The sequence below is a fragment of the Colias eurytheme genome, chromosome 22, assembly GCF_061535395.1.
Source record: "Colias eurytheme isolate Ceu_HAF_F1 chromosome 22, ilColEury1 Martin Lab GWU primary, whole genome shotgun sequence".
Taxonomy (NCBI): Eukaryota; Metazoa; Arthropoda; class Insecta; order Lepidoptera; family Pieridae; genus Colias; species Colias eurytheme.
In genome coordinates this window covers 7,220,243-7,244,366 of record NC_143001.1, presented here as the reverse complement: position 1 = coordinate 7,244,366, position 24,124 = coordinate 7,220,243, and the positions used below count along the sequence as shown (strand labels likewise).

The 24,124-nt window shown below is 32.2% G+C and overlaps 1 protein-coding gene and 1 long non-coding RNA gene across 2 annotated transcripts; one reads left to right on the top strand and one right to left on the bottom strand.

Moving 5' to 3' along the window:
* Positions 1-2,394: 2,394 nt before the first annotated feature.
* On the bottom strand, positions 2,395-4,265 carry LOC149898763 (uncharacterized). Its single transcript, XR_016458039.1, has 3 exons — positions 4,107-4,265; positions 3,919-3,980; positions 2,395-3,844 (listed from the first exon to the last, which is right to left on the bottom strand). It is a non-coding gene; the product is annotated as an uncharacterized LOC149898763 (long non-coding RNA).
* A 3,583-nt stretch (positions 4,266-7,848) lies between these two features.
* On the top strand, positions 7,849-23,406 carry LOC149898762 (odorant receptor 30a-like). Its single transcript, XM_090114910.1, has 5 exons — positions 7,849-8,639; positions 15,593-15,689; positions 16,277-16,381; positions 21,127-21,282; positions 23,365-23,406. Exons 1-5 carry the CDS (start codon positions 7,849-7,851, stop codon positions 23,404-23,406), a joined length of 1,191 nt encoding a protein of 396 aa, XP_089971036.1.
* Positions 23,407-24,124: the final 718 nt, after the last annotated feature.

The window sequence follows — 24,124 nt, the reverse complement described above, 5'->3', positions numbered from 1 at the left end:
TAAAAATAATTTTGTATTATTTATTCAAAAAATTACACCCAAAAAATAAACACCATCAACTCATATAAAATCGTTTTCAGCCAGCACAAAAATAAAAAGCTCTTTATGAAAACAAGAACATTATTTCTTTATTACCTGTGAATTTACATGTATAATTAACTGTAACAACACAAGGCTTTATTCGAACTTGACATGACAAATAAAGAAATTACGAGCTAAATGCATAACACCTTATACTTACGTGGCAAAGATTAAAGCACAGATGTGATATTAGAATTTATTTAACAAATGTACTAGTATTTTTTCGTATTTGATTTTATGCGAATATTACTAACGATATTATAATATATGCGAAAGTGTGTTTGTCTGTCGTTCTTTCACGTCGCAATGGATTGATTTTATGGTGCGATATTTATATGTCTAGAGATAATGAGGTAAAGAGTGACAAGCTACTTTCTATTGTATAACGAAGCCGTGCGTTACAACTGGTACATTTTAGAATAAAAGACTTTTAATTGGTATGAAACTCAATTTATTTATTATACTATTTATCAATATGAATACTCCTGCAATTGATGTAGTTCGACCACTGCCCTTGACCACGAACGCTACAAAGTGAAAACCAATATCTCAATTAGATTAAATAGTAAGTCAAGTTCTCGAGATAAGATGAGCGTGCAAAAATGAAATATAATTTTATATGTTCATTATTTACATCTCTGTTTCAGGAAGGAAAACATACTAATATATAAGCAATATTGCAAATTGAAAGTAGTTTTTAATATTTTGACTGTTAATAAACACTAGTAGTGTCCGCAAAGAAAGAAGTTTTTTGTTTTAGTTTGAGTTTCTTTCATATTACTTAGTTTTCTTAGCAAACATTATTTTCATTTTACGCTTTATGAGTATGATTAAAGTGATCCTTTGAAATATTAAAAATATTAGTTCAACAGTTTTTAAAATAAATTTTTTGAACATCAAAGACTTAGTGTTAGTTTTGAATTTTCGTAGTGGTTTGACCGTTTTTAATGTGCGAGTATATTTGGTTTATGCACATAATAAATTTAAAATGCATAAGAATATAACTTCAAAGGTTTACGTAGCAAAAATAAAATAAGATATCCTAAAGCTATTATCATATAAAAATTGTGTTACAAAATATTTGTATGCTTTTAAAGTCTTATATATATTAAAATTGTATGAAATTATGCTATAAATAAATAAATCAATATCTATTCAGGACAATTTTCACACACGGCACGGTCTGATCCCACACTAAGCTTTCGCTTGTGTTATGGAAACCAGATGGCTGATAAACATACATATATAATTTTAAATAAATACTTATATAGATTATTAACACCCAGACACAGAGCAAACATCTATGTTCATCACACAAATATTTGCCCCGGGTGGGAATCGAACCCACGACCTCTGGCTTGGAAGGCAGGGCCACTACCAACCAAGTCAACCGGTCAGTCAAATAAGTATTATTATTAGTCAGGCTATTTGTTTTCTTTTAAAGTTACAAAAGTACACAGTAATATCTGAAGGAATTTAAATTAATAACTAGTATGTAACAATGTAAATGAGTTTACGAGCATACTAGTAGAGTCATTACAAATTACAGATTTTGCCAAACAAAGAAAATAATTAATGTTTAATTATGTCGTATCTGTTCAATTAATCTATGGCGACACGATATTTTCTTGTTGAAGTAACAATATCAAACAACACGATAGTTAATTACTGCAATTACAAGTAGAGATTGGAAACACTGTTATCGATAAAATTATAATTGAGTTGAATAATTTTTCGCATGAAATATTTTACTTGTGTCATAGATTATGCAGTTAATTATAGAAAGAAACAAAGAGAGAAAATATTTTCTATAAAATATTGTTGAACTTTAACTTAAAATTTAATCTAAGCAGCTTATCTTACTTATTTTATAAACGATAAAGTTACTGATGTATGTATGTATGTTCGTCTTTCACGCGTAAACCACTGAACGGATTTTGATGACTATACTTGGCAATGATACATCATTAGATTACTAATGATAAAACTTCAGCTTACATACAACGATAAAAAAGCTATAGTATGTAATACTTAACCTTGTCCCGTCTTGGAGCGAAACGGCTATGCTATAAATGATGATACAGTGATATTATAAATTTTTATTAAAATATTAAACTGATTGATTCCTGCTATTAACAGTTATAAATTTGCAAATAAATACCAACATTAAACTTATGACAGCCCTTTATACGAATAAAGGAAAACACCAACTCTATATTTTTATAAAAAAAAAAATATTTACAATCGTGTTCACAAAGCCAAACTTAAATGAATACACATCAATACAAACCCATTACCGCTTTGGACTTTAAGACGATACACAAAAAAAAATCCACTGCTTGGCGGGCGGAGTCTAATAGCTCGCTATCGCGAACGCCGGTGTGCGCGAAGTCATTCTTGCAAACTCGCCGCGCTGCCGCTGGCCGACTCGGGACAAACATGTATGGAGTCGTCATACAGTTATAATATTGTTATACATTTATTCAATTGTTGATTTATTGGTTTTATTTTCTTGCTTATAAACAAATAATCTTCTTTCCAACAACTACTTAGACATTATTAATAATTATTATTATTTCGTAATGTTTACTTTATTACAAAATAATACAGGTTATAAATAATCTTTAAAATAACAAAAAATATTGTTACTCTGAAAAAATGAAATGGTACTCAATAACGCGGACTACTGAATTGATTTAGATAGAATTTGATGCTGACGTAGATATTACATCATGCCCAGAAATGAAAGGTACTATTTCTGAAAGAAGTTATAAACCCTAATTCTTCTCAGTCAAAGTCAAGAGTGGAAGATATCACTAATACAGTAAAACTGATGCGAAACTTTGGATGTTAATTTGTATATTTTTTTGTTAGTTGTTACTTAATCACGTCAAGACTACATTACCAATTTTGATAAAATATAGCTAATTGCCTGGATTTACACATAGGATACTTTTTATCCGAACTGAACACTTCTGTGGGATAAAACAGGATTCACGATATAACCTAATTCCACGCGGGCAAAGCCGCGGTCGGAATGATATTTTTTTAAATAAAAAAATTGTTTAAAAAAAAAACACAAAATATATTGACGCATGTATTTATTTTTTGCACTCTATTATAATTGTAATTATTCATTACAAATAATCAAAATAAAATAGCCAGAACAAAGTTAGGCCCCGGTAGGGTAGGTAGGCAGGTACAGCAATGTGAGACGAACACTGGCTTATTTATACCAATAATAATGTATTATAAACATTAAATTAAGTTTACTTTCTAACAACAAAAATACATAATATTAGCTAATGTGAAAGCGAATCAACCAATCATCCCACAAAAATGAAATGTGCACACAAATATTCATCCAAATCGGTTCATGTCATTAGGAGGAGTGACTGCAGCGCCATCTTCCGGGCCCAATTGTGTTTCCAGATCACCCAGGAACTCAATTTAATATATGTACTTACACAAAATTTTTCGAAATGAAAACTCACATTACTATGTAAATATGAATATAAACCTGTTTTATTACTAAGCAATTTCCCGCACAGGTGTAGTAAGTATAAATGAAATAAATATCAACACCAAATTCTTTATACAACATACTTATCTACCACCTTCTAAGAAATGTAATTCTTGAAATGATTTCGTATTTTTTTTAAATATAATACTACTCCAATGAGCTCCTGTTCCATATTATGTCCGCCATACTTCCACTAAGTTCACCATGATTTTTTATTTCTTTGCACTGTGTTGCTTTTTGCTAAAAATGGAATCATGCGATAAAACCAGTAGAACGTTGATAACATACATTTTTGACTGAATAAAGGTACTTACGAAGGAGTGGGTTCACATTGTGAACAATCAGTGGGTTTATTTTCCTTCTGGATTCCGGATTTCTGAAAAGATTATCTATGCTATAAATGAAAAAATCTTACACATTCGTTATGTACTTAAAACAGGGGTACATATCAAACATCGTCTATAATACAATTATGATCAAATTTAAAATAAAACCAACTTACTTCATTAATTTGTTCCAATTGTAAGCATTCTTTTTCCTCCAACCTTTATGTTTCTTCTTCTTATTTTCTTTATTGTCCCCATTTGTCTCATTTTGTCTTATCGTGTTGTCACCCTTTTTTACGATTGCGCGAGCGACACAAGTTCCCCGTGTGACGGCCGTAGCGGGAATGACTCGTGCAGCGATCGGGGTAGGAAGTAGGCATGGGCGTTGAATCAACGGACTAGTTAAATTAACCGTCTATGTACACTTAACGATTCGACTAGTCCATCGTTCATCAACGGACTAGTTGAATTCAACGACTAAACAAAAAAGTCGAAACGCTCGTCAACGCGTCCGCGACGGTTAACGCTTCGACGCGACGTGGCCATATAATAGTCCACCGTAGACGGCTAAACGACTCGTCGTAGACGGCTCGTCAGTCGACACGTTTGTATAGTTCAATATTTTTACCGTTAATTCCGTTTGACTTTTAATGAGATTACTATGATCAATGCTCGAAATATTGAAAAAAAAAGGAGATTAATTTGTATTAATTTGATATTATTGAATTGTCTTAAAAATCTAAGATATTTTTTTTATTCAGTTAATTTATTACATATCATAAGGATTACCTACCTATAATAATATATTGAATAATGTTAAAATATCGACTATAACTAACGACTTAAAACGACAAGTTAAAACATAAACAAAAACTTGGTACCTAATAGATAGGTGATAAATAGGTATATAATTGTTAAAAAACAGCTCTGACTTTTTCTTTACTAGAGACAACCCTGACATTGAATTCTTTGAAAATCTATAATTCGTAATAACTTCGTGGTAAGAATGTGGAATTTTACATGTAGAGTGTAGACCTCAGTTCAAGGTAACGAACGTTCGACTTCGATTACCAATACCGTCGCGCGTCGGTCGACCGTGTCAATTCGTTTCAGTTTACACATCGACTAGTCGAAGATTTTAACTAGTTGATCGACTAGTTGATGAACGACATTTAACGGTCTAGTCTCGTTGATGAAAAATGCGTCGACGACCCATTCCTAGTAGGAAGGTACAGGGCGGCTCTCGCTATATTGGCTGGTCGCGCGCTAATTTCAAGTATTTCTTGTTTATTTCAAAACCATCGCATATTTCAAAATTCTAAATCGGTAGACGTATAGGTTGTATATTTTATAGTTAATATCCAAAAAGTCGTAACTTTACGTTTGTTATTTTGAAGATGCCAGAGATTATAAAAAAATAACAATGAGAACTTTGTATTTTTTTTCTATCGAGAAAATATCATGGAATCATGTTTCTAAAACGGTAGACGTATTGTGTTACTATTGAACTTTCTTGTCAAGAATTTTCATCACGACAACTTTAATAATATAAAAATTACGAAGGTTTAAAAAGGGCCGTAAATGTTAGAAAAATTAATTCATCACCTTAACCCAAACAATATAAGAAACTAGATTTACGCCCGCGGCTTCGCCCGCGTTTGCTAAGGAAAACCCGCATAGTTCCCGTTCCCGTGGGATTTCCGGGATAAAACCTATCCTATGTGTTAATCCAAGTTACCCTCTATATGTGTGCTAAATTTCATTGTAATCGGTTCAGTAGTTTTTACGTGAAAGAGTAACAAACATCCATACATCCATACAAACTTTCGCCTTTATAATAGTATTAAGATTAAGATAAGAGGAAAAACCTATATAAAATGCCTTTCAACTTTATCAACCGTTCGTGTTTCGAAGGAACCTTACACCTTGGTGAAGGAATTCTTTGAGATTAGGTCGTTGTAGGTACTGTGAAAATAGTAGCAAGTTTAGTATTAGATTAAGTAACTTTTTATTGTTTTATTATAAGAATCTATTAAATCGTATAAGTAAGAGTATAATTACAATACATAAACAATGTAAAGTCTATTTTTTATTAATTCATCCCAAACATGTTTAATTTAGGGAGCATAAATTTATTAGTTCCCAAAATTAAAACCTTAGTAACCTCGTAATTTGTAGAGAATAAAAACGATAAACAAGAATTCATTGCCTCATTTCGATAATATATTCCTATACGCAAAGGTTTTTAAGCTATTGCATAGCTTCTATCGCGGGCCTTGAGCGCGGGGACCGAATCCAGAAATTCCGTAATGAGAAAAACCTCACGCTCCCCACTCCGACGGGTACAGAGGTATGGCTTGAAGGCATAGCATGCAATAGCTTTACCGCGGCAGTCCTCGAGTGCCACACGTCTTTTTTTAATATCGTTACTTAATAAACAAAAGTATACATAAAAAAGAGCATGTGAGCCGAGCACACGTGTCAAAAGGGAAAATTGTTTGGCAAGATTCAAAGATACCAAAAACCTTCGCCTTACTCCATGACGTGACGGTATTACCATGACGCGACCTTGAAATACTCTCAACGCGCCTAAAGCAGTTTCATTCAAAATCATAATACATTATCTCCAAAAAGAAATAAGACTATAGCAATTCAGGTCAAAAACATCAGACATACTAGACTTATAACCCCGACATTATTATACCAAAGATCGTTCATCATTCTTCCATTTCTATGATATGCAAAATAATGACATCACAAGAGTGACGTCACAAGTCGTGATATGAAACGCGTGATCTCGCAAATTTTATCGAGAAATGTGAGGAGAATAAGTTAAGTGCCATTTGATCATTATTTGACTTGCTAACTTTTGCCCGTGACTTTATTCGTGTTTTATAATAAATTATGCCTTTTTCAGAGATAAAACAAGGTAATAAAAAAGGCAAAATACATTGCCTATGTAAATCAGGAATAGCGTTAAAATAAAGTAATTTTCGAGCTTGTTGATAAAAATAAAATATTTTTTTCTATCACTAGCATGATATCAAAGTAAAGTTGTTTAGTTTTATATAATGCTAGCCACCGCATCCGTGTGTCTGTTCGCGATAGACAGAAAAACTATTGCACTTTTTATCATTCTGTCAAGTTTTAGATAACGAAGCGAAGCCGTGAGCGGAAAGCTAGTACAGTAAAGCTTTAATATTATTATAGAACTAGCTTCCGCCCACGACTATGTACGTGCATCCCCGTTTTTCCCCGTTCCCGCAAGAATTTCGGGAAATCCTTTCTTAGCGGATGCCTACGGCCTAACATCTACCTGCATGCCAAATTTCAGCCCGATACGTCCAGTGGTTTGGGCTGTGCGTTGATAGATCACTATATCAGTCACCTTTGAGTTTTGTATATATACAGATAGCATTGGTTACATTTCTCCATATTATTAGCTGATTCGCTTTAAGGTGAAATATTATTTTAAGATAAAGCGACATTCTCATATTATCATAATTGGTGATAATGATTATAGCCATATCATATGAAAATGTGTTCCTCGAATACTAACTAATCAATCATGCCTCGCTCGTTGATTTATGTTATCAGTCAACAATAGGGCTTTAGGGCAATGTGTGTAAATTATTATAATTTTCATTAAATATACCTAGTAATGTATTAATAGTAAGTAGTAGTTTCTTAAGAATGAAGTATCAAGGAGAAATTAATAAAATATATTTATTTAACCTTATAAATATAATACTTCAAAATATAATATAATAATATAATAAACATCGACATCTTTACCAATCCACATACACATCACTATCACTGAACCGTTATAATATTAATAAGTTGACACCTTTATAACACAATGTTCAATTTAAATAACACGAAAATTTTCCCACAATCCAACTAAAACACATCAAAATGCTGCGCAATGTATTGCAAAGATTTGAAGACCCGAAACGGCCCTTACTAGGTCCAAATCATAAAGCACTTACATTTTGGGGCTTACTCCTTCCTCAGAGTGTCTATAAGAAAACCTTTTATCTCGCTATGCATGTATTAGTCACCATATTCACGGCTACCGAATACGTTGATATCTGGTTCGTGAAAGACGATATGAATTTGCTCCTAAATAACGTTAAAATCACCCTTTTAGCTACCGTAAGTGTATCGAAGGTGCTCACGTTTTTGTCCTGGCAAAAACATTGGAAGGGCATCATTGAATACGTTAATAGGGCAGATTTGGCCCAAAGGAATCGGGACGAACCAGCCAAGAAAGAACTTATTACGAACTACACGAAATATTGTAGGAAAATCACATACTTGTATTGGTCTCTGATGTATACTACGGTTATAATAGTCATGGGCCAGCCAGTTTATAAGTACTTCTCATCTGAAGTATACAGAGAAAATGTTAAGAATGGTACAGAGAGTTACATACAGGTTGTAAGCTCATGGGTTCCCTTTAACAAAAACACCATAATGGGATATATAGCTGCGTCTATTTACCAGAGTTATGCAGCTATATACGGTGGGGGGTGGATTACGTCATTTGATACTAATTCTATAGTTATAATGGTCTTTTTCAAAGCAGAATTGGAAATGCTAAGAATGGATTGTGGCAATATTTTCGGGCGTGGAGAGATTGTTGATGACAAGACAGCCATGGAAAGATTGAAGAACTGCCATAAGCGGCATGTGGAATTAATCGCGTGAGTATTAAGGAATTTAATTTGGGGTAATTCTAAACTCCCGGAGTTAGAAATCTTCGAGAATGTTAATGTGGCTATGTGCCAATCATAAGTAATTAACAATGCGGGTTTAAACAACTTTTATTAAAGTTTAAATGGTAAATAAAGGCATTTTTATCGACATTTTAAAATTGTACATAACTAGTTAAATATTATATACATACTTAATCTTATTTAATGTAATAAATGTACCATTTCGTTACAAATTATAAATGAAAATACACAGATAATTAATATGCTCTTATGTAGCACAGGTTAAAACAAAACTGATTAAAAATAATAAACATCGATACATTTTAAAATCTTTATTTTAATAAGTCTTTAAAAAATGCTTTTCAAAACCTATGTTACAATGAATTCGACCTAACCTAAACAAACACGCATTAAGAACACATAAAAAATTAAATCTACACACACTGAAAATAAAATAACAAGCAAAAACGCATCATTACATCAAACATAATTTCTTATAAGTATTCGTGTATAAACTCTATGTAAACATAACTCGAAGTGAAATTTAATTCCGTCCAACTTTGTTAAATTTCCTGTAATACTCCACGCTGTAATTACTCCCGACGAACTGTCTGAAAGAAACAATAATACAATTAATGAAATGTCAATTATACCAAGATTAGTTTGCACATTCTTGAAATATTATTGCTTGTTACAACCACTTGAAAATGAACCTTAACTTAATAGAATACAGTTAACTTTCAAGTGACATTCTGGAGCATATGTATGGAATTGGGAGTCGCGAGAAAAGTCAATTTAACTTCGACAATATCTGTTGAAATGTACATTCGAGTGATAAATCTTCTTTGGTTTATGGGGTTGTGAAGCGTGGGACTTAAGAAGTTTTGAATCTGGATAAACAGTTGTACTTGATAGTACTTATCTGAGTTTGGTCAAGGAAACTGTTTTATAGAATAAGTTGATATCTTTCCGAATTGTTGAGTTAGCGAGATTTAGTTGAGCGGATTTTTATCGGTTTAGTGGATTTGTCTCCGATATTATTTTAGCAAATACGTTTTATAACTATCGTATCGTACTAGTTGACACACACTTTTACCTATATGACACATTTTTCAGGTAATCCTTATATATTTTACTAGCTTTCCGCCCGCGGCTTCGCCCGCTTTGTCTAAAACATAATAAATTATATTATACTAAAACCTTCCTTTTGAATCACTCTATCTATTAAAAAAAAACCGCATCAAAATCCGTTGCGTAGTTTTAAAGATTTAAGCATACATAGGGACAGAGAAAGCGACTTTGTTTTATACTAATACTAGCTTTCCGCCCGCGGCTTCTCCCGCTTTGTCTAAAACGTAATAAATTATATTCTAAAACCTTCCTCTTGAATCACTTTATCTATTAAAAAAAACCGCATCAAAATCCGTTGCGTAGTTTTAAAGATTTAAGCATACAAAGGGACGTAGGGAAATAGGGACAGAGAAAGCGACTTTGTTTTATACTATGTAGTGATGATGATATTGGTAAAAGTGAAAAATGTCTCATAATAAGAATAATAATTGTAACATTTTAAACATCTTGTTCTTTAGTCAGATAGTAACTATCTGTTTTTATGATCGAATAAAAAATGGACAATATGATTGTAGATTTATATAAAAGTTAGTTGAATTGGAGCTCTACTTTGTTAAAAAAACTAAACGCCCTCCAATTGCCAGAACTAAGCTATGCACTAGCGTTCAAATAAAAAGTATCAAAACGGGCTCACGCAGTTGAAAATTCTGAAGTAAAAAAAAACAAAAAATACAGTCGACTTGAGAACCTACTCCTTCTTTGAATTCATGGAACAAAAAAAATATGTAATTTATTAGGCCTTATCTACTAAATTAGAAACACAAAAATACGCCAAAGAACATCCAAAGAATAAAGTAAATAACTACAAAAACGTGGGTTTTTTTGGCAAATGACCAAATATTATCGGATACCTGTTAATTAGCTTCGAAACCCTCGTACTTTGTCCACTCCTCGCGTAATTACTGACCAGGTTTTCCATCAACCACTGTATGGTGCGTAAATATTATATACAGGATGTTATTTTTTCTGTGTCAAATGTATTTTCTTTCATTCTTTCAGATAGATGATATTTATATTTACGCTAATCTAGTTTATATGATAAATAATAGTTTTTTTTTTATCTATTATGATCGTTATTGATGAAGTTTTTTGACGACCTGTACACAATAGAAATTCAAAATGAATGCAAGATGAAAAATTATTTTTAAAAATTCTTTCTCTTGGTAAAAGGTAAACTTTTCTGGAGTGATATATAATATAATTATATTTCATAGTACCCGTGTGGCATTTTAAGACATTTATTTATTTATTTATTTTAAGGCATTTTAGTATTCATTTTGAACTCAATTAGAAGATATTCTGCACGAAATATTTCTTACAGACCATATCTGTAAGAAAAAGGTAATTGTGGTCAATGAATTGTCTAGATATCGAATGACTTTTATTGGCAATAGCTTCTCTTGCTTCTTTTTCATGGACAGTCGTTAGTTACCTTGCCAGATTCGTACGTCGTTTTTAGTTAGAAATGCTTTTTGAACAACTATATTAAGAAACCAACAAAGGAGAATTGTATCCACATGTGACACAAATGGTGGCCACTTAACAAAACGTAATTCTTCTAAAAAAATCATATTTATGGAAAAAAAACAGCTTCAACTTTTTGTTTATTTAATAACCTATGAAATCCAATTGAATAGGTGTAGGGCTATATAGTATATACCTACACATGCGTAATAAACCACTACATACATATACAAAAATTATTAAAATAGGTCAAGCTCGTTCGTAGGTGTTTGATAACATATACTAGAATTTTGAATCAATATCAAAAAAGACGTGTGGTACTCGGGGACTGCCGCGGTAAAGCTATTGCATGCTATGCCTTCAAGCCACACCCCCGTGCCCGTCCCCATGGGGAGCGTGAGGTTTTTTTCGTTACGGAACTTCTGGATTCGGTCCCCGCGCTCAAGGTCCGCGATAGAAGCTATGCAATAGCTTAAAAATTCATATAATAATTACTTGACAGGTAATATTGACTATCTAATCGAACACCCTGTAGGAAGGGTAGAAAAAAACGATAATCCACGGAGATAATTCGACGAAAACGTGTACCCACTTTCATCGTGGGCTTTTATCCCCTGTTTTTACTTTCCGGCTAATTCCTTAAAAGCCTCCAACAAATACGGCTTAGTTACAATTCTTCGAAAAATTACTCTTACGGATAATTCGGGATTTAACAAAGAATAAGGAAAATGTAATGTTGATACTCGTTACATGCGCTGTTTGCATTTTGTACATTTTGCGATATAAATTACTAGCTGTGAACCACGGTTTCACCCGCACTGCTCAGCTCCTGTTGGTCTTAGGGTGATGGTATATAGCCTATAACCTTCCTCGATGAATGGGCTATCTAATTCCGAAAGAATTTTTCAAATCGGACCAGTAGTTTCTGAGATTAGCGCGTTCAAACAAACAAACTCCTCAGCTTTATAATATTAGTATAGATATCGTTTAGTGGTTGAATTATGAGAAAGTTGATTTCAAGTTCCTGTGAAAGAATAATATAATATGTAATTTCACTTTGATAAATTTGTTTTTTACGTGAGATTTTTAAAATATTATGGCTATAGTAGGCTAGAGATTAAATTGGCTAGATATAAGAATGATTACCCAATCGAACATCTGCGTGCATTTACATCAAACGAGCGATTGCTCATTCTAACCCCACTATGTAAAATTATTTTCGTGTAAACAGTGCATTCGAAACGATTGTATGCAAAGTTCTAACTCTAAGTATACTAAACAACAATGAATATGAGATTTCGTTCACACTAAAAGATTACGAAAGAATGCTCTTGCTCGTATTCTAGCCCTATATTCGTTTGATGTAAATGCACCGTTAAAATGAGATTCCCGCCGTGAATGACATCGTTCATTTAATAACTTTACTACATTTTTATTTAGTTACTAGCGGTCCGCCCCGGCTTCGCCCGTGGTACAGTCACGAGCAATAATATATGCCTAGGGGGCGATGTGCAAAAATATCTGTCACTAGAACAAATTCAATAATATCTGTCTGCCCGTATACAGCAAAAATATCTGACATTATAAGGCAGCATAATAAGGTGGCATCAAAATTATATGACGAAAATGTAGAGCAAATAATTGTGACAACCTCTCGAAGCATAAATATGTGACGTCACCTAGGAGGCAATAATATCTGACACAATTTTATATTTCTGTATTCTAAAATATAATTGATTCCTCAGAAAAAGCATAAATATGTGACACTAGCTTTCCACCCGCGGCTTCGCCTGCGTTTTCACAGAAATACCGCATAGTTCCCGTTCACGGCATAAATATGTGACATCAACTAGGTGGCAATAATATCTGACGCAATTTCATATTTCTGTATTTTGCATCGATTCCTCACAAAAAGCATAAATATGTGACATCAACTAGGAAGCAATAATATCTGATACAATTTCATATTTCTGTATTTTGCATCGATTCCTCACAAAAAGCATAAATATGTGACATCAACTAGGAAGCAATAATATCTGACACAATTTCATATTTCTGTATTTTGCATCGATTCCTCACAAAAAGCATAAATATGTGACATCAACTAGGAAGCAATAATATCTGACACAATTTCATATTTCTGTATTTTGCATGGATTCCTCACACAAAACATAAATATGTGACACCAATTAGGTGGCAATAATATCTGACACAATTTTATATTTCTGTATTTTGCGTTGATTCCACACAAAAAGCATAAATATGTGACATCAACTAGGAAGCAATAATATCTGACACAATTTTATTTTCAACTAGCCGTCCGCCCCGGCTTCGCCCGTGGTACATGTTTACGTTTTCTCTACATAAGAACCATCCTCGTACTTCAAGGAATATAATAAAAAAAGAATTATCGAAATCGGTTCAGCCGTTCTCGAGTTATGCGCTTACCAACACATTTTGCGATTCATTTTTATATACATACTAGCTTTTCGCCCGCGGCTTCGCCCGCGTTTCCAAAGAAAAACCCACATAGTTCCCGTGGGATTTCCGGGATTAAACCTATCCTATGTTAATCCAAGTTACCCTCTATATGTGTGCTAAATTTCACAGTACCTAATCGGTTTAGTAGTATTTACGTGAAAGAGCAACAAACATACACAAACACATTCATCCTCACAAACTTTCGCATTTATAATATTACTAGCGGTCCGCCCCGGCTTCGCCCGTGGTACATATTTACGTTTTCTCTACATAAAAACCATCCTCGTACTTCAAGGAATATAATAAAAAAAGAATTATCGAAATCGGTTCAGCCGTTCTCGAGTTATGCGCTTACCAACACATTTTGCGATTCATTTTTATATATAAAGAATATAAAGATTTAATATTGAATTAATATAAAATAAATAAATTTTATTTTAACTACGTTTTTTTAAAACATGATTACCATATTAATTAATATGTGCCGTCGTTGTATACTACATATTGTATGTCTAGATATTATATCCTACTAGCTTAACACCCGCGGCTTTGCCCGCGTTTTCAAAGAAAAATACGCATAGTTTCCGTTCCTGTGGGATTTCCAGGATAAAAGCTCTCATAAGCGTTAATCCAAGTTACCTTCTATGTGTGTGCCAAATTCCATTGTTTTGTCTTTTATTTGTATGAAATAGTAACAAACTGCATCCTTACCTACATGATACGAACTTTCGCATTTATAATATTAGAAGGATATCATATCATGGCAAAATTAAAGTATTCATATACTTATATGAATACCCACTTGGGTAGATCTATTTTATTTGAAGGTTCAGTGTAACCTTCGTGTATTATTTAGAAATGTTTTTGTTATATTTGACGTTAGCGGCGTTTGACACGATTCCTCCGTTATTCATTTTCATTTACCTATAATTTTATTAGCCTATAATATTGCTATTATTTTATTGAGTATCGAAAATTATGGCAAGTTATCATATTATCGTAATTTCATTTAAATAAAAAATATTTACAAAATATAATGTGTCTTTTGTTCATATTCTTACCCCAGCAAAATACAAAACACTAATTCAATAAAAAAACGCTTGGCCTTTTTAAAATCCTATTCTATCTTATCCTACTAGTCCTACTATAATCCTACTTCCTATCCTACTAATCTAGTATTATAAATGCGTAAGTTTGTGAAGATGTGTATGTGTGTGTTTGTTACTCTTTCACGCAAATACTACTGAATCGATTACAATGAAATTTAGCAGACATATAAAGGGTAACTTGGGTTAACACATAGGATAGGTTTTATCCCAAAATTCCCACGGGAACGGGAACTATGCGGTATTTCTGTGAAAACGCAGGCGAAGCCGTGGGCGGAAAGCTAGTGTCACATATTTATGCTTTTTGTGAGGAATCAATTATATTTTAGAATACAGAAATATAAAATTGTGTCAGATATTATTGCCTCCTAGGTGACGTCACATATTTATGCTTCGAGAGGTTGTCACAATTATTTGCTCTACATTTTCGTCATATAATTTTGATGCCACTTTATTATGCTGCCTACTAATGTCAGATATTTTTGCTGTATACGGGCAGACAGATATTATTGAACCCGTTCTTATGACAGATATTTTTGCTAATCTGCAAATGGTAATATATTTATGCTTCTGACTGTACATAATATTTACGTTTTCTCTACATAAGAACCATCCTCGTACTTCAAGGAATATAATAAAAAAAGAATTATCGAAATCGGTTCAGCCGTTCTCGAGTTATGCGCTTACCAACACATTTTGGGATTAATTTTTATATTATAAGATTCTATTAGCTGTTCTAACACATAGGTTTCCTTTCAGAAATGCTGCCTTATTCGACTCCTGTCTGTCGCCTATTATGTTGTTATATATGTTTGTCTGCTCGGTCATGCTGTGCGCTACTGCCTACCAAATAACGGTAAATATTACATTTATTTATTAGTAGCCGCGCCCCGCAGTTTCACCCGCGTGGCTCCGCTCCTGTTAGTCTTAGCGAGATTATAATTATATAGCTTATATTCTTCCTCGATAAATGAGCTATCTAATACTGAAAGAATTTTTCAAATCGGACCAGTAGTTCCTGAGATTAGCGCGTTCAAACAAACAAAAAAATTTCGTGATATTTCTGCGGCCTCAAACAAACTTTGTACAGCTGTGGTTTAGGCGTGAAGATGAGACAGACAGACGGAGAGACAAACAGTTACTCTTTTATAGCATTAGTAATATAATTGAGTCATTCATAAATAAATAAAATAAATAAATAAATCGTTTATTTGCAAGTAAACATGGTATACATAGGTGTTAAGAATAAGATACATTATTTCAGCATGTTTAGCCGTTATTCAACGGCATGCAAATACATTTTACATTAGATAAACATTTTATATTATGTCTTCTTAATTTTATTTTATTATAAAATCAATTCATTTGTTATTCATTTGTTATTCATATAACACAAAAGGAAAATATTAGTAATATATTTTACTTAAATTCATTTGTTCCTAGGTAGAAACGAATCCAATGCAGCAGTTTCTGATTGCCGAATACCTCATATTTGGTATAGCTCAACTTTTCATGTATTGCTGGCATAGTAACGATGTTTTGTATGCAGTAAGTACTTTAAGTTTTTAATTAAATTCTAGGTTTCTATGAGTTTTCCTATTCTATTTTTAATTTTGAGAATACCTTTAAGCTATTGGTGAAATAATTTGGTGTAGCATTTCTTGTCTTATTTTCTAAATAGGGGTTATATAATTATATTATTTACTTATATATATTGGTCTGTCTTATAAAACATTTCTATTAACGCAATTACTGCTTTGTCTGTGTCACTCTACTTAGTATAAAGCCAGTCTATAAATATTCATCAAAATCGGTCCAGTCGTTTTCGTATGTGCATACAAGATATTATATTTTTAATTAACTTTGATTAGGAGTATATAATCAAAGATTTTTAATTAGTCCAGTACAGTCACGAGCAATAATATATGCCTAGGGGGCGATGTGCAAAAATATCTGTCACTAGAACTAATTCAATAATATCTGTCTGCCCGTATACAGCAAAAATATCTGACATTAGTAGGCAGCATAATAAAGTGGCATCAAAATTATGTGACGAAAATGTTACAGCAAATAATTGTGCCAACCTCTCACGGCATAAATATGTGACATCAACTAGGAAGCAATAATATCTGACACAATTTCATATTTCTGTATTTTGCATCGATTCCTCATACAAATCTATACTTCTATACTAATATTATAAAGAGGAAAGGTTTGTATGTATGTATGTATGTATGGTTTTCACGCATAAACTACTGGACCGATTTTGATGATGAAATTTGGCACAGATAATCTTTAGACCCTGAGAAAGAACATAGGCTACCTTTTATTTCGAAATATGTACCACGGGCGAAGCCGGGGCGGACCGCTAGTCATAAATATGTGACATCAACTAGGAAGCAATAATATCTGACACAATTTCATATTTCTATATTTTGCATCGATTCCTCACAAAAAGCATAAATATGTGACATCAACTAGGAAGCAATAATATCTGACACAATTTCATATTTCTATATTTTGCATCGATTCCTCACAAAAAGCATAAATATGTGACATCAACTAGGAAGCAATAATATCTGACACAATTTCATATTTCTGTATTTTGCATCGATTCCTCACAAAAAGCATAAATATGTGACACCGACTAGGTGGCAATAATATCTGACACAATTTTATATTTCTGTATTTTGCGTTGATTCCACACTAAAAGCATAAATATGTGACATCAACTAGGAAGCAATAATATCTGACACAATTTTATTTTCAATACAAAATAAATAAATTTTATTTTAACTAACTACGTTGTTTAAAAACATTATTACCATATTAATTAATATGTGCCGTCGTTGTATACTACATATTGTATGTCTGGATATTACATATATCCTACTAGTTTTAACACCCGCGGCTTCGCCCGCGTTTTCAAAGAAAAACCCGCATAGTTTCCGTTCCTGTGGGATTTCCAGGATAAAAGCTCTCATAAGCGTTAATCCAAGTTACCTTCTATGTGTGTGATAAATTCCATTTTCTCTTTTATTTGTGTGAAAGAGTAACAAACATCCTTACATGATACTCACGAACTTTCGCATTTATAATATTAGAAGGATATCATATCATGACAAAATTAAAGTATTCATATACTTATATGAATGCCCACTTGGGTAGATCTATTTTATTTGAAGGTTCAGTGTAACCTTCATGTATTATTTAGAAATTGTTTTGTCACATGTTTTGTTATATATGACGTTAGCGGCGTTTGACACGATTGCTCCGTTATTCATTTTCATTTACCTATAATATTGCTATTATTTTATTGAGTATCGAAAATTATGGCAAGTTATCATACTATCGTAAATTTATTAAAAAAAAATATTTACAAAATATAATGTGTCTTTTGTTCATATTCTTACCCTAGCAAAAAACATAACACTAATTCAATAAATAACGTTTTACCTTTTTAAAATCCTATCCTATCTTATCCTACTAGTCCTACTATAATCCTACTTCCTATCCTACTAATCTAGTATTATTAATGCGAAAGTTTGTGAGGATGTGTGTTTGTTACTCTTTCACGCAAATACTACTGAACCGATTACAATAAAATTTAGCAGACAAATAAAGGGTAACTTGGGTTAACACTTAGGATAGGTTTTATCCCAAAATATCCACGGGATCGGGAACTATGCGGTATTTCTGTGAAAACGCAGGCGAAGCCGCGGGCGGAAAGCTAGTGTCACATATTTATGCTTTTTGTGAGGAATCAATTATATTTTAGAATACAGAAATATAAAATTGTGTCAGATATTATTGCCTCCTAGGTGACGTCACATATTTATGCTTCGAGAGGTTGTCACAATTATTTGCTGTAACATTTTCGTCACATAATTTTGATGCCACTTTATTATGCTGCCTACTAATGTCAGATATTTTTGCTGTATACGGGCAGACAGATATTATTGAACCCGTTCTTATGACAGATATTTTTGCTAATCTGCAAATGGTAATATATTTATGCTTCTGACTGTACAGTCAGAAGCATACGAAAGCAGACGAAAAGACGAAAAGCAGACAAGCAGACGAAAATGTAGAGCAAATAATTGTGACAACCTCTCGAAGCATAAATATGTGACGTCACCTAGGAGGCAATAATATCTGACACAATTTTATATTTCTGTATTGTAAAATATAATTGATTCCTCACAAAAAGCATAAACATGTGACACTAGCTTTCCGCCCGCGGCTTCGCCTGCGTTTTCACAAAAATACCGCATAGTTCCCGTTCCCGTGGGAATTTTGGGATAAAACCTATCCTATTTGTTAACCCAAGTTACCCTTTATATGTCTGCTAAATTTCATTGTAATCGGTTCTGTAGTATTTGCGTGAAAGAGTAACAAACACACACATACACATCTTCACAAACTTTCACATTTATAATACTAGATTAGTAGGATAGGATTATAGTAGGACTAGTAGGATAAGATAGGATAGGATTTTAAAAAGGCCAAACGTTTTTTTATTGAATTAGTGTTTTGTATTTTGCTGGGGTAAGAATATGAACAAAAGACACATTATATTTTGTAAATATTTTTTATTTAAATGAAATTACGATAATATGATAACTTGCCATAATTTTCGATACTCAATAAAATAATAGCAATACTAGCAATATTATAGGTAAATGAAAATGAATAACGGAGCAATCGTGTCAAACGCGCGCCGCTAACGTCAAATATAATAAAACAATTTCTAAATAATACACGAAGGTTACACTGAACCTTCAAATAAAATAGACCTACCCAAGTGGGTATTCATATAAGTACATATATGAATACTTTAATTTTGTCATGATATGATATCCTTCTAATATTATAAATTCGAAAGTTCGTATCATGTAAGGATGTTTGCTCTTTCACACAAATAAAAGACAAAACAATGGAATTTGCCACACACATAGAAGGTAACTTGGATTAACGCTTATGAGAGCTTTTATCCTGGAAATCCCACAGGAACGGAAACTATGCGTATTTTTCTTTGAAAACGCGGGTGAAGCAGCGGGTGTTAAGCTAGTAGGATATAATATCTAGACATACAATATGTAGTATACAACGACGGCACATATTAATTAATATGGTAATCATGTTTTAAAACAACGTAGTTAAAATACAATTTATTTATTTTATATTAATTCAATATTAAATTGAAAATAAAATTGTGTCAGATATTATTGCTTCCTAGTTGATGTCACATATTTATGCTTTTTGTGTGGAATCAACGCAAAATACAGAAATATGAAATTGTGTCAGATATTATTGCTTCCTAGTTGATGTCACATATTTATGCTTTTTGTGAGGAATCGATGCAAAATACAGAAATATGAAATTGTGTCAGATATTATTGCTTCCTAGTTGATGTCACATATTTATGCTTTGTGTGAGGAATCGATACAAAATATAGAAATATGAAATTGTGTCAGATATTATTGCTTCCTAGTTGATGTCACATATTTATGCTTTTTGTGAGGAATCGATGCAAAATACAGAAATATGAAATTGTGTCAGATATTATTGCCACCTAGTTGATGTCACATATTTATGCCGTGAACGGGAACTATGCGGTATTTCTGTGAAAACGCAGGCGAAGCCGCGGGCGGAAAGCTAGTGTCACATATTTATGCTTTTTGTGAGGAATCAATTATATTTTACAATACAGAAATATAAAATTGTGTCAGATATTATTGCCTCCTAGGTGACGTCACATATTTATGCTTCGAGAGGTTGTCACAATTATTTGCTCTACATTTTCGTCATATAATTTTGATGCCACTTTATTATGCTGCCTAATAATGTCAGATATTTTTGCTGTATACGGGCAGACAGATATTATTGAATTTGTTCTAGTGACAGATATTTTTGCACATCGCCCCCTAGGCATATATTATTGCTCGTGACTGTACATCAATATGTCAATTTATCTTTGAACGAATTGTTAAACTCATATAGGTGTAGTGAAATAAATATGTCAGTCTATTTTTCATGAAATCAAAATAAAAAAATAGTCATACATATTCTAAACTAGCTGTGCTCCGCGGTTTCGCCCGCATTGCTTCGCTCCTGTTGGTCTAAGCGTGATTATATTATTTCTCGATAAATGGGCTATCTAACACTGAAAGAATTTTTCAAATAGAGCTAGTAATTCCTGAGATTAGCGCGTTCAAACAAACAAACTCTTCAGCTTTATAATATTAAGTATAGATTTTCAGCCTAATTTTTTTTAATTTCTTTTATTTCAGAGCAAAGACCTCATGCTTGGTCCCTATGAAAGTAACTGGTGGTCTCGTCCGGTTCAACAGCAGAAGGTTATATGCATACTAACTTACCAGTTGAGAAAAACTATAGTTTTTACCGCGGGACCGTTCAATAATTTAACCGTTGCTACGTTTATTAATGTGAGTATAAAAATAACGTGATAAAATGATTTGTTGATCGTGGAAAAAAAATAAATAATAAATATTTTTTATATACATAAATTGTAATGTAGACTGTAATATTCATGGGATAAAATAAAAAAAAACATGTACTCATTTTATCATATCCTACTATTATAGATGCGAAAGTTTGTAAGGATGTATGTGTGTTTGTTACTCTTTCACAAACAAACTGGGTCGGATTTGGATAAAACTTTAACAGTATATATAGGTTATACATATAGGATATAGGTTATACCTCTACATTAGAACAACACATGGAGGCTGAAGCACGGAAATTCTTGATTTTGCCCACCTGCAGCACGGCTAGATATAAATTTGGTAGAGATAGATATGCTTATTTAAACTTTTAACATAATAAAATTTCGTAGGAATATTGTTGTTGTTTTGATGTTGTGGCGTATATGTATCTATTACGTTGAACATCTTCCAGAAACAGAATTTCTAACGAAAAATCTAAATCAGATTGAAATTCCTGGAAAACATCGCAAATTTATCCCTTCGAGTATGTAAAGGAAAACCTCTTTATATGTATTTAAGAATACATAAACAACTATTAAAGTGACAGATATTAAGTGACAAATATTAAGAGTTTCGTGGTTTCTCAACGCGTGTATATAGAATACATAATACATATAATGTACTTTAATTTGTTGTCATTAATCCATAGGTACTAATATTATTAATACGAAAGTAACTCTGTCTGTCTGTCTGTTACTCAATCACGCCAAAACTACTGAACCAATTTGCATGAAATTTGGTATGGAGATATTTTGATACCCGAGAAAAGACATAGGCTACCTTTTATTGCGAAATATGTACCACGGGCGAAGCCGGGGCGGACCTCTAGTAATATTATAAATTCGAAAGTCTGTATGACTCTCTGTTTGTCTGATTTTAACGGCTAAACTACTGTACCCGTTTTGACGAAATTTTAAAGAAAAACAGTTGAGTTTTTTCCAAAAATAGAAGTAATGTTATTTCTCGTAGTTTTTTCCAAGTTAAACCACAGCAAGTAATAAATAAAACATTACAGCCGTACAAATAAAAACTTGCTGATTCAAACCTTATGCAATGCATAGATATGATAAGAATAAATAAAGAATAAGGATGTCATAATTTCTTACAAATAAATTTGGAATAACGTCGATGTATCTATGCTCACGCTATGCAATAGGCGCGAAGCGGCAACGTCGCAATTCATTCACAAAATTATGAAAAACATTGAAATTGTCTACGGTTAAGCCTTGGTGCTGTCATTTTGCTGACGTTCGTTTGACTTCGTCGAATTTGTTGTGAAGTTTCATCATACGATGTTCTGTTTATTTATTTTTTAAATATTTATTGGAAATAATTTAAATATATCATTAAATATGCAAGCAAATGATAGATAACGCGATCCGCTATACGAAGATAAACCCACCTTGAGATAGAGAGTTGCCAAATAACTGGTATTCAAAACATACAACTCCAGGCTTAGAAGATTTATATTTTCAACGAAAGTGTATATTATTGTGATAAGTTTAGAAATAAGTTTTATGTATGTATGGTTTGGCGCATGTTGTAAATAAATAAATCATTATAAATATCAAAAGGGTTTTTCATAATTTCGTATATTTTGACATTTCATACAAAATTTTCCATTTCAATAGGTACGTAATGAAATTATTAATTTGCTCAACTTTTTCTACTTCTCGTATTACTCTCATTGCTATTATCTCAAATTTAGATTGGAAATTTCTTCTAAAACTTGTAAAACACAGCACAATGTACTAAAAGATATGTTATAACTCGGTTATGTCAGACTTATACTAGGGTGGTAGCCGTAATAAGGACGGAATAGCATTAGTATGAATACTTATTACGAAGTTATACTAGGTTACATTTATTTCGTGTTTATTTGTATGATTTTTCCTTATTCTTAGTTTATTCTTTGCATAAAATGTTATAACTCGTTTATTTGTACGGCTGTAAAATTATAAATAATACTATATTTTCTTTGAATAAAATTTGTTTCTCATATGGATTATTATTTTATTTCAGATCCTGAAAGGCGCTTACAGCTACTACACGCTACTCAGCTAATTTCATCTACATTTTTGCGAGAAAACACGAATTATATTTTATTATCTATGTTTTGATAAAATATAATGCTTTTGTCTAATAAATTGTATATCTATAGCTATGATAATAAATGTGTTTTTAATGTGTTTTTCATCAATTATATATAATATATTTAAACTATAAAAAGCTTATTTCTTATTACCTACTTAATTTAAGCACTTTCAGAATTGGAGTAAATCATTTCTTTCGCTTGTCTATCTACTAATTATATTATTGTGTATTTTTTTTTTGTTTATTATTATGACTTAAATAAACTACCTATTTCCTCTACTATAATCATAATTTAAATATTATGAAATCAAAATTAAATATTTACGTATCGATTAAACCAATTAATTATAAATTTTATAATATTTAAAATAACACAGACGCTGTTAACGAAAAACGGCTAAAACGGCTGTTTTTAATTATGTGTATTTTATTTAATATTAATTCTATTATTTTCAAGGTATTATGAATTCAAAATTTATCCCAATATGAATGAATGTATGAAGACGATTTATATAGAATAGTTGACCTTCTTTGGCCGCGACTTTGTGCGCGTAATAAGTATATCACTACATAGTATAAAACAAAGTCGCTTTTTCTGTCCCTATGTCCCTTTGTCTGCTTAAATCTTGAAAACTACGCAACGGATTTTGATGCGGTTTTTTTAAATAGATAGAGTGATTCAAGTGGA

Bases quoted from the DNA above. Each gene is read 5' to 3' on its own strand.
- LOC149898762 (XM_090114910.1), top strand. From the start codon at position 7,849: ATGCTGCGCAATGTATTGCAAAGATTTGAAGACCCGAAACGGCCCTTA. The intron at 15,690-16,276 runs GTAAATATTACA...ATTTGTTCCTAG, and splicing joins CTACTGCCTACCAAATAACG to GTAGAAACGAATCCAATGCA. The intron at 16,382-21,126 runs GTAAGTACTTTA...CTTTTATTTCAG, and splicing joins GTAACGATGTTTTGTATGCA to AGCAAAGACCTCATGCTTGG.